This window comes from Sardina pilchardus, chromosome 23 (assembly GCF_963854185.1).
Source record: "Sardina pilchardus chromosome 23, fSarPil1.1, whole genome shotgun sequence".
Classification (NCBI taxonomy): Eukaryota; Metazoa; Chordata; class Actinopteri; order Clupeiformes; family Clupeidae; genus Sardina; species Sardina pilchardus.
Window position 1 is genome coordinate 18047694 of NC_085016.1, and position 12500 is coordinate 18060193.

The 12500-nt window shown below is 46.4% G+C and overlaps 1 protein-coding gene across 2 annotated transcripts in view; it reads right to left on the reverse strand.

Moving 5' to 3' along the window:
- Positions 1 to 12500, reverse strand: part of epb41l4a (erythrocyte membrane protein band 4.1 like 4A) — a 44873-nt gene that overhangs the window by 27157 nt on the left and 5216 nt on the right. For both annotated transcript variants that reach the window (XM_062528049.1, XM_062528050.1), the window contains exon 3: positions 1834 to 1938. In XM_062528049.1, the coding sequence (XP_062384033.1) occupies positions 1834 to 1938 (105 nt within the window). The remainder of the gene's footprint in view (positions 1 to 1833; positions 1939 to 12500) is intronic.

The window sequence follows — 12500 nt, forward strand, 5'->3', positions numbered from 1 at the left end:
GTCTACGATAAAAATCAACTCACACTGACAGTCTGGAAGAATTTATAGTGCACAATAACACATTTCCAAAACCAAAAGACCTTGATTTACAAGCACTTCATTCATATGTGTGAGATTTACGCGGCGTGCCAAAGCTTTTGAATGGGGAAAAAAAAGTGTCATTGGGAGGAACAGTGATTACCTTCAGGGCATCTTAAATCCACTCGACACAAACATGATCAATGTGCAGATGCTGCAGTTTTATTAACATTAACTGAGCAGGCTGGGAAGTAGATGAGGGTAGCTTCAGGTATAATGAGCAGTAGACTCTAAAGGTTTCGGCGTGGGCAGTAAAATCAATGACTTGCTTAACATTTTCCAAAAACAACACAGGCCCAGCGATTCCATCAAGCTTACCAATCACACTACAATAATCAAAGCACTGTTTCTGTTGCAGGTTGTCTTACATTCACAACTGCCAAAACTGACATTTGTTCGTGCAACACTCCTAATAAAACACTATCGTCTCCTTAGCGGTCTGTTTGCACTTCACCTCATTTGACGCTACTTTGGACAAAAGCTGTTACTTGCAGACACGTGTAAATTGGAGTTGAAATAGGGTGGTCTGCGCTTTGAGACAGGCAAACCACACCTTTGACATTTGATTCTAATATGATCCTTATTACAGTGGTGAGTAACAGAGACCGAACAGATGGGGCCGTATCACACTGGAGGTGATGTCATCCATCTGACCCACTCATTGTTCAAAAACGAGGTGTAATTTTTTAATCCGTGAGGCATGGTTGAATACTGTTCCATCGCTCTTTTGTGTGCCGTGAACCCTATTTGCCTTTAAGTGCTGTTCCATTCCCTTTCTACTCTTGCTCCTTTTCAGCGAGTGTCATCGCAGCCATAAATCCAAACAGAGCAGACAAGCCCCAGAAGGTGCTTCTTCAGACAACGCCCATCTGTGTTACTGTCAGGGGGGAGAGAGAGGGGGATGCTGGGATATTACCACTCTCCTGTTATGTAGGGCTGCATATTGCCTCATCTCATCCCATCCCAACCCAACCCCCTCCCAAATGTAGCCCAGAGGCAAATGTAATTATTCTCTCGCATCCTCCCGAAGCACCTTCTACTCTGAGAGGGGAGAGAGAGAGAGAGAGAGAGAGAGAGAGAGAGAGAGAGAGAGTCAATGACCCCTGGCCAAAAAAATGAGCTTTTCCCCCCAAAAAAACAAAATCCATCCAACACATCAAATCCGCTGTCATAATCTACTCCGCAGTTCCCTCTCCCTGTCACACTGTCAGTGTGTGTCACGCAGCTATCAGCCTCTTTGAGGTAATTACTGCACTACTGAGCGCCATGCCTCCTCTGCTTATGGGGAAGGGAGAGTGAAGGCATGGGGCCCCACTACTGCTGCTGCTGCTGCTGCTGAGGCAATAATGAACAGAACTGATACGGATGCTCAAGATTATGATCTGTGCTGGATGTGCCTGGATATGCCACAGATGAGGAACAGAAATATAAAAATATATAGATAAGAATCGCTAAAAAAAGCCTGCAGCTTAGATAAAGGGAGTCTTTGGCATACAAAATAACCAGTTGTCGTAGACATAACCTGTATTGCTGTGGTTCCAGAATAAACTACGATTCTAAAAATACTCTCATCAAATGTGACCTAATTCAGAAATGCCTTATCTACCTCATTCTGTCTATGTTGGGTTGGTGCATTAAAAAACACAGAAACAATGTAACACTTTTACAATGCTCTTCATGACTTAGCTCTTTACGAATCTCGGGTCTACAAAAAAGAGCTCGAGATACAGTATTCATGCTTTTTGCGTGACTCACTGTTTGGTGGCTCCGGTCACAGTAGCGCAGGCCGAAATAGTCCGTCTCTGCCAGGTTCACATGGCTGAACACCACATCCAGAACCACAGATCCCTTCGTGGACTTCTGCAGGACAGAAATGGAGAAAGGGGGAGACATCCAGCGTCATTACGGTCTACAAACGAACATCAGCATTCAGATGCATGAACAAGCTGGAATATGTAACAGCATTGAAGCAAAACAAACACACAGTTGGGTAACTTAGCCATTTGCAGATGTGGCACATTGAATGAAGGTCTGAGAAAGGCACATGAAACTGTTCTGACACCTGAAATGCTTAACTTCTATACATGCTACAACCAAGTAATGCTACTATTATTATTCAACATTTCACACGGAGCGTACTGTAATACATAGGGTATTATCAATAGATCACAGCTTCTGAAAAACCATTTACAGAACAAAAAAAGTAAAAGATAATAACCCCATTTCAGATTGAAATACTGTGAGTGTGTCCTAAGGCTATGCAAACTTTTAAACATTTATTACATTGCGATCTTGCAACACTTGTCAATCACGGTGCAACTGTGATACAGAAATGTCTGAGGAGGACGTTTCACATTTCTACATTTTTAACATAAACCCCGCCGAGGAACGGTGCTCAACACCTAATTGTGGTGCCTGAATGTGAGCAGATCACTCAGCTAACTGGAGTATTGCTCCGGGACACACGTCGGAAAAAAACGGCGAAGGCACAACGTACTTGACATTGATAGAATCTGACATCCCAACCGCAACTCTGTGATCACTCTACTTGTCACTCTTGTGATAAAACTCTATGCCCAAAGGAGAAGTTTACCATAGACTTCGCACATACATATTTCTCTGTCAGCTTCCTCTTCCTTTCAATTATACCAGATAGCTCCGGAGAGAAGGGAAAGGGAATCCACAGTGTCTCTGGTGAAGGAGTGAGCTCTCTTTCAAGAGTACATTGCAGCTTGCCTTTGGCAGAGGCTGCCAGACCTCTGTGTATCTGTTTGGACTTGGCAGCCAGGGAATGCAATCTGCGGCTTTGCGATAAGCTATGTTACTGTACACGGCATTTAGGGCTCCACCACAAAACCACACATCAGAGGAGCCACACACACACACACACACACACACACACACACACACACACACACACACATACACACACACACACCCTATGATTTGTACCTGCTGTGGCACGAGCATACATGTAGAGTACACACCTCACTCTCACTTATAGTGTATTACACACTCTGCTGAAAAACACTCCTCTGCTTTATCCCAGCAGGATAACCAATAATGGCTGAACTTAGAAACCTGTGATGAATTTCTGCAATATTGGACTCCTGTGTCCTCTCAGCCTATAGTGCACTGTGATGAGGTAGAAGCCTTCACACTCTTTGGGCTTTTAGTGCTGAAGTGGATTTAATCTGTGAAGAACTACTACTGCCAGGAGAGAGTTTTATGTAGAAACCACACTGACAAATGCGTATAATATAGAACCCAATGGCTCTCCACAGAAAACGTCTCAAACAAATAACTACTTGCTGTAGCAAAAAAGGGTTGAATAAAGCTGAAAACTTGATGTAGCTGAAAACAAGTCAGATGAAATTGAGGCACTTAAACACTACACAAACTGAAAAGTGCATCTAGACTGAGTGAGAGACTCTTGCTTCCTTAGAATTGCTGCCATGCGAGAAACTGGCAGGCGTGGGGAACCAAGGAAACTGCTCTGTCAGTGATGGAGCTTTCTGACTTTGGCCTGCTAAGCAATTCCAGTCTCTGCCATTTTCATCTGGGCCATGCTGACCCTTCACGCCAAGGCTTGATTAAAAGGGATGATGGATCTACACGCCATCTACTGTAGAGAGAGGGAGACTTTCACACCTTCCTTCCTCCACTCCCCCAGTCGGCGTGTATTCTGACTCTAGGTGCAGTATATTTCAGTCCTTGTTGAGATCAAGTGTGCCGAGACTAATAATGTTCCCACAGGTCAGTGGCAAGGGGGAACTCTCTGTTTAGTGAACGTAAGCTCACCTGATTCTTATCAAAACACCGGCAGAAAGGAAGAGGACTCCATGTCGAAACATCTTCATTTACCTGGCAGCACATTTGACTCATCTGTCCGCACCTCATTACTCAAGTTTGTCCCAGGGATCCGCCTATCTTTTAAAACAGCTGAGAAATGTCGAAACAGAAAATGATCTTCGGTGCGGCTTTTGAGTGATGCTAGAATGGAAACTGTGGCAGGCACTGTGCGCCTGAATCGCGAGCTACAGAGTAGTGAAACAGGCGCAGTAGGAATCCAATTGACTGGAAGAGCGGTGCTACAGAAGCATTTTGTCTTGCTTACAGTGCCAAATGCTTCCCTCAGGAGGAAGCCATGACAGTCTTCAAAAGACATTAAGAACCAGAGATGCAGTGAGCCTTCAGTAGAACACATGGTCTAAATGTGTGGTCATTTTTCCTTATTTTCACTTAAGTTTCAGCAAACATCCATTTTGCCCTTCACATGCGCATGTCGTGTGAACAGCACTGTGCCGTGTTGCTGCTGCGTCTTAGCTATGGCGAGGGCAACCGGTATACGGAGCAAAAGTGGCCCAGAGCGCCGGTCGGCTGAGCAATGTGTCGCGGAGCGTGCTCTTGACGTTTGACGCCGTTTGACAGTTTGGCTTTATGTGCACGTGCGGCTTGACCTTTTCACCCACACGTGACACGCGATGCCGCCGAGGACGTGCTTCTATAATGCGGCGTTTTCTTAGCCTCATACGTCGCCGTGCCAGCCAGTGGCAACCCCATTCCCTCCCTCACGTCTGCCTACATCCCCAGAGCTGTCAGCTGATTGTGCCCCTGGTATCCTCTCTCTCCCTCTCTCTCTCTCTCTCTCTCTCTCTCTCTCTCTCTCTCCCTCTCTATCCTTCTCTCAAAATGCTGTGCCCACATCTAACAAGGCTAGCAGGATAGCGCTAACTAGCGCATTCGCTCTGATTCCGGGCCTGCCAACCGCGGCTTTCCCCACACCAGGCGCCACACATGTCATTAGGGTGATGCAACAGACAGATGAGAGGAGAGGCCTTTTTCCAGACGAGTCCTACTGTGGTCTGCAGGGGGGCCACCCACTGTGACTGGGCATTAGCGCTGGATGACGAGAAAGGATCGGTTTTGCTGTCAGGCAATATGATTCCCTCCCAAAGTCGGGCTTTGGGAGAAGGCAGCGGATGTGGGAGCTGTCATTGGAACCCTGGGTCCCTTCAGCTGCAGGATGTGTCGGCTGCACCAGGTGAGGCCTGGGAAATATCCTTCACTCTGAAAGCAAACGTTTTAACTGTCTTGGATTTATTCACTGTGTAATCTTTCACGTCATTGTCGCTTTTTGCATAACGTGCAGTAGCCTATTCCAGCTTTATTTACTGTGGAAAGTACAAAGCTTCAGGCTAGCAGCTTCCTCGCACACCTAAACATTACTACAACTGACAAACAAAATAACCTCACCTCCTCAATCCCCCATCCCCCTCCACCCCCATAAAATAAAAATCGCGTGGCCCAAGGGAGAGTGACATAATCACGCTGAATAGGTGCTACGGGGGCTGACAGCTCACGAAATGGGCATGACGTGCGACTGAGAGCGTGACAGCAACGCCTCCGAAACCTGACCTCCTGCTGAGTTTGCCGCTGCCCTGAAGGGGCTCGCCTCCCCCCCCCTGCGCAGGTTCACACGCACCCGGGTCCTCCGCGAATCCTATAAACGGGGCGGCCGTGAGAGCGAGGTGGGGTTCAGATTACACGCTCAGGAACAGCGCAAAAACGTATCTGGAGGGGCTACTATTCCAAACGACTAAGGCCCGAGCGTAACCTGGAGGCAGAGTGTCAGAAAGAGTAATTCCTTCACCCTTCTGCGGACACCTGGTGCATCTACGGGGAGGGACAATCTCAATAGTAGTGCAGGATGAACCTTTGGATGTTCAGTGCATATTCTTCCAAGATGTACTGAACGTTGAAACGTTAGTCTTTCTTTGCTGTGCACCTATGCATTAAAACTTCCAAGTAACCATCTGTGTCGCTCCAGCGTTCCTCCTTTACTGGAGCCAGAGTGTGTTAGAGGTGGTGCTGTCGCCTGAATGCATCTCAATAACCCACAAGTCATCCATCAATCAGAATAAAATGTTACTTGCTTTAAATAAAGATTTCATATCCTTTTTCATATCCCCTGTATATCAGCGAGCAAAATTGAGCCTGAACAACCGCTTTTTTTTTTTTGCCAGCACTGAGAGTGAATATATCCCGTCCTTCAGTCTCTGTTAATGGGTGCTAAAAATACATTGTAAAGGCCGCACACATTACGGCACCATTAATATTGGGGACGAGCATGACACACTTTAAAGTGCTGTGGGCCCGTGTAATGGGGTGGTGGAGGATGACTGGGATTGGGTGACACAATCTCAGCTGATGGTGTCCTAACAGACTCAAGGACTCGAAGGAGCAGTGGTGAGAGAGACACACACACTGTGTCCTCTGACAAACACCAATCAACTAATCAGGTCAGGTGTCTGGCCAGACCCCCGAGAGCACGGAGGGGACAGCAGCTGCTGGAGCAGCAGAGCAGAGGGAGAGGAAGAGGGGAGGGAGAGAGAGAGAGATGGAGAGATAGAGAGGGAGAGAGGGATGGAGGGATTGAGAGAGACAGAGATAGAGAGGGAGAGAGAGTGAGAGAGAGAGAGAGAGATAGAGAGAGATAGAGAGGGATGGAGTGATTGAGAGGGAGAGAGAATGAGAGAGAGGGAGATAGAGTGAGAGGGAGAGAGGGAGAGAGAGAGACAGAGGGAGAGAGAGGGAGAGAGGGATGGAGGGATTGAGAGGGAGAGAGAGAGAGGGAAGGAGGGAGAGCGTTTATGGGTGATATTGTAAATGTGTCACAAAAAGGATGCAATTTGAGGCAGCTGGAGGCGAGAAAAAGGAAAAAAAAGCCTATCCCCTTTCCAGAAAAAAGAGAAAAACTTGTGAATAAGCTTCTAAGTTTTCTCTCTTTCAAGCTCTCCCTCCCTCTCTTCTGCTCTCAATCCAATTTAAGTTTATTGGCAAGGCTCTGTACACACATACCGGAAGATTGCGGAGGAGACAAATGAAGCTTATTGTTCTCACTGAAGAAGTAGTATACTCTTCACGGTGACTACCTTCCAGATCCCCTCAGGTGCTGTCAGTCTGAGTGTCTCATGCGGTGCCAGTATCGGATATGCCCACGCTCCACCTATGTCACCTCACTGGTATGAACACGAACACACACACACACACACACACACACACACACACACACACTACTGGGAGACAGGGGAACGTGAGTACCTCTGCGTCTCGCTGGTGGTGTCTAGGCGCGTTCTCTTGAAGGGAGGGCTACTCCCCAGAGAACATGCCCACCACATTCCTCTCCTATCAAGCCCACTGATAAGGCTTCTGAGCTGGACAGGGTGAGTTTGGGAAGAATAACACCAGGAAACTAGACTATAGCGTGAAGAGGAAACCTCACTCCTTCCTACCGGCCCCTAATGTTCTACTAACCTCTTGACATCCCCCGTGTCTGTCATTTCAGCCATTCTACTCTGATAAAGATGGCAGGCTATATTTTCAACAACATATACCAAGGATACTTGCATGTGAGTTTAGCTTGGATATTTTCTTTCCTGACATTTATGAAAACAACCATAACAGCCAAAGAAACACTGTTCAAATATACACCTTGGCAGCAGTGTGATAGGTATTCTGAGGTTTACAAAGGGGAAGATATACCGGTACATGAACAAAAATCATTAAATCAAAAACAAGTATGTAAAGCATCATGACTTTCATATAAAACAGATGTCATAAAATGTATTTGTCATTAATGAAAAGAACTTATGAAATGCATCTGTGCATGAGTGTCCCTCTTTTATTACACTGCTCACATCTCAATTCCCATTAGAGCAATTATACTATTTACTATTGACCTGCACACTATATCAATATTGACTTAAGGGAAATAAAATGGATTCCAATTGATTTATAGTCCCAGGTCTTCAGCCTCATAAACTGGAGCCACGCGGACCAATGGGAAAGCTGCATTAAGGAGTGCTGCAATAAAGACCAACGGATTACCCCCAGAGTGGCACTGAAGAGAGAGGGAATGACACAACATTCCTCTATTTGTGTGTGTGTGTGTGTGTGTGTGTGTGTGTGTGTGTGTGTGTGTGTGTGTGTGTGTGTGTGTGTGTGTGTGTGGTTTTGTGTGTGTGTGCCAAAGAGAGTGTCTATGTCTGTGTTTCTGCAGTTGATGCGTGTAAGTACATACGTACACTAATTTGTGCTTGTGTATATGCCTATGCATGTTTCTGTGTGGGGGGGTAGGGGGAGGCAGGGTTTGGGGTTGCAGAGTGAAAGTGCCGGCTGTTCTTTGAGACGTATCACTCCCCCTGACATGCCCTCTTTGTCCCCATGGCAACAGGGTCATCACATGATGAGCTGGCCATCTGCTGTGCTCGGAGTTCTGCAGCCTGATGATGACTGCTGCTGTTGCTGTGGCTGCTCTCCCTATGTGTGTGTGTGTGTGTGTGTGTGTGCATGTGTGCGTGCGTGCGTGTGTGTGTGTGTGGTCAGGCAAGAGTACATGGCTGCGTATGACTCAGAGTGCATACATGCCTGTGTGTTGCGTGCGTATGGGTGGGAAGATATGATGAGCTGGCTAAAGGCCAGAGGCTCTATTCGGCCAAAGCACATCAACCATCTAGGGGTCGGAGAGGGGGGGGGGGCGGAGGGGTGATGTGGGGGTGGTCGACGACCCCTCTTGTCCCCGATAGGCACCTTCACATCATCGCCGCGGAAACCTTTTTCTCCCTCTCATCCCATTTCGAAACAAAAGGGCTTGAAGGACACGGTGCTGCACGTCTGTGGAACAGATAGCGAACACACACAAAGCAGCACTGCCGTCTCCTCAGTGGCACCACTCCCCTTCCGGGGGAAGAGGAGGTGGTGGTGGAGGAGGTGGGGTAGGAGGAGGAGGAGGAGAGCAGGTAATATTTCAAACTGGCCTTATTCCTCCACGCTTATCCCCCTCCGTCTCTCACCCTCCATTTTTCAGCCTCTCTGCAGCAGCACCAGAGGCGACGCATCCACATGCTCCAGCCACCCATCAAGCTCCCAGCCCAGATGCTTCTGGTTGCTATAGTTACACAGTGATAAACTCTGGCTGGGCCCCCTTCCCCCCATCCCCATCCCCCAACTAAATGAGCCTCAGGTTTACTGGGGTCTCCCCATAATGAAGTCAACCCATATGCAAGGGACAGGGGGAGCCCAGGCTCCTGGTTGCTGGCACAGCCCCATCTGTCTGAAGGCACTGTCTGCTCAGCCATATGCACTCTCCCTTTCTCCCATCAAAGCTGCTGTTAGCACCAAGAGATCACCAACAGCAGTGCCGTGAGAACAATTACTGACTGCTTTGTTGATTATTGATTTCTTCATGCATGCACAGATTTGATAATGAAGGAAAGAGAAGAGAAGGACAATCACTGAGATCATTACCCCACCCCTGTTCTTGAAGGGCAGAATTTGAAGGCTTAAATTGTACAAGAGAGATGATTTCTATGATGACAATACTATTTCTGCAGGAATTTCCGATTCCTTTCAGATAGGAAATACAGCCGTAAAAAGTGACTACTACGCTTACACTTGCTCAAAGGAGAAACATGTGCGACCGCATTGTAAAAGCATAAATAAATCAGACCACTACTGTGAGATGTAAACCTCTGCACATTATTTCCACATGGGCCACGGGGAAGGGTGGACAAAAGGCTTTGTAAAGCGGAGAATGTCCTTCCAGAGGACGCTCATTCACAGAACTGAATCAAACCAGCCGTGGGGCCGTGCTGTAATTTATATAAAAACAACTCAGCTTTATGGCTCAGAGGAGAGATGCGCTCCATAGATGGCGAATCAAAGAGAGAGGCGGGCCGCAACACAAATCTACTCAGAGCCCTGAGTGCACACATTTCACAGATAACAAAAAAAAAATGCACACTCACACGCTGGGAAAATACATCAACCCAGTGCCTGGAGGGGTTGGCATAAATAGAAGCAGCATACCGACTTTGGACCAAAACAAAGACGAAACATCTCTGCCAGATACATTTTAATAGAAAGTGACCTTGTGCAAATATCATATCGGTTGAAATCTACCGCGTGCTGAAACCATTGTGCCGCGCACCGCTGTGGAGCGCTCTGGGTTTGGACTAGAAAATTGCACTTGTGAATTAATATTTCATAGGCATTTACTAATGCACTGATGAGAGGGGCCTCTAATACTTCATGGTCTAAGTGCCAGTCAGAAGAAAAATGGGCATGTCTTTGACATATTGTGCCTTTAACAGAACAGAGAGTAACCATTACAGGGGCCATTAGTGATGACATCACCAGCGATAAGGCAGAGACGGGCAGAGACCAGATACAAAACAGACCCAGTCTCTTCCTTCTGTCAAAACAATCATCTTCATCAGCGTCTTGTTATGAAATATGCAAGAATCAGAGCATCTTATGTCGGCCATGACTGATATTTCACCGCTGATCTTAATGAACATGGAAAATGGATCTGAAAACATTCCACGTACACTTATGGTGTCTGGTTTCCATAAGACTTACAGAGAAGTGGTGTGATGTTCCCGAGTAGTTGGTATTTATAAACTCTCACCAAAGCACCAGCAGACAGACATAGCAAGGGTGGCTGTGTGAAGAGTAGACTTTATGAGATGCATCGTGTCATTTCTTCTATTGCTATGCCTACTACTAAAAAGCTCTGCTGGTGTGACGACGAGAGCTCTGCATTCTGCATTCACAAAAAAACACATCAGTATTCAGACAAAGTGCAAATTTCAGTGACATGCAAGGTCTCCGTGAGAGCTCCAATACATTATGAATGCGTATGGATTCGGTTTTCGATGTGGTGTGTGCAAAATTGGAGCGTTCAATCAAGCTGTCTGACTGCTAATTGTTCACTAATGAGGAAGTCCGTCTCACACACACTACTGAGAGATGTCTTCCTGGACTCGCAAGATTTTGTTGATGAAATTGTGGCTTGTGGTTCGACTCATGTCATTCAGTTTTTCCAAAACAAAAGCTCCAGTGATCAGAGCATAAAAACAATAAAAAGCTACAAGAAAGAAAAAAAACAGAACAAGAAAAAAAGAGAAGAAACGATATTCCGGGCAGAAATCAGAGTGGAATTCGGTGTTGGTTAAGTCGCGCCATGCGTGTGCATTTAAAGAATGTGCTGCATATCACAACAGTGTAATCAATGTTAATGCCAGCCTTTGAAAGGGAAGATTACATCCCTTCGTGTGGCTAAAGACAGCCCGCCATACAGAGATTACTGCGGTTGTTTCTGTCCCATCCCCCTACCGTGCTCCGCTAAACCTCCTCTCCATCCACTGCATGCCCCCGAGGGCGTGACTTACACCTCCCCGCAGACCCCGACATCAATAACTTTTTATGGACGCCTCTTGCACGGGGCAAATTAACCATCTTTTGAGGTGGCGATATAATTGTGCGTAACAGTAATTTGGCATCTGATTTTCATAAAAGTTGCTGGTAGTGTCAACACATTGTTCATTAGGGAGGCGAGGAGACCTATAAATAGCTTTTGTTTTGGCAGATAAATAATAAGCTGAATGCATTACATGAGAGGGCTGAAAGGCCACAGAATGGGTGTTATAAAAGTGCTATAAAAAAAAATCTGCATTAGTGAATAATTCTCGTGTGAAGTAATTGCCTGATGTGCTTTGATCTTTAGTTCTGGTATAGGGGTGGTCTGACAACATGGAAAGGGATAATGGAGTAAATCATGTTCAATAACATTTCTAATGGGTGAATACTCTATGTGCATAGGTTAATGCAACTTTTTATTGGATTACATGTGGGAGGACAATTAAGGCTCTCTCTGTCCGTTTGCCTTCCTCGCCGCCTACCTCTCACTATTTCTCTTTCTCTCTCTCTCTCTCTCTCTCTCTCTCTCTCTCTCTCTCTCTTTCTCTCTCTCTCTCGCTCGCTGTGTCTCTGCTCCGTTCAGAGTAAATAGGTAAACAGAATAAAGGCAACTCTGATGGGGGACAAGTGGTGTTTGTTTGCATGATGGCAGGGAGTTGGTATTTCTAATGGTATGAGAGCTGTGGTATTCTAAAGGGAGTACACAAGGCAGGTCTGGGGAATGCCTGTGCCTGTCTCCAGCAGGCCCTTCAAACCAAACACTTATCCCCCCTCCTCTCTCTCTCTCTCTCTCTCTCTCTCTCACACACACACACACACACACACACACAGACACATGCGCGCGCACACACACACACACACACTCGCACACATGAACAGACACCAGCATACACTGCAAGACAAAGTCTAGTGACCTTTTTTGCCTCTGGGTTTACGAACGGGTCAAAACATGGCAGAGCAAAAGAAGACTAGTGGTGCATGATGACCAACACACACATTCACTCACTCTCACACACACACACACACACACACACACACACACACACACACACAAACATACACACACACACACACACACACAAATAGACTATCAATAAAAAATAAAATAAAATCACAGCCAAACACTCCTCCACTCTAATCCTTGTAGTTAGATTGAAGGC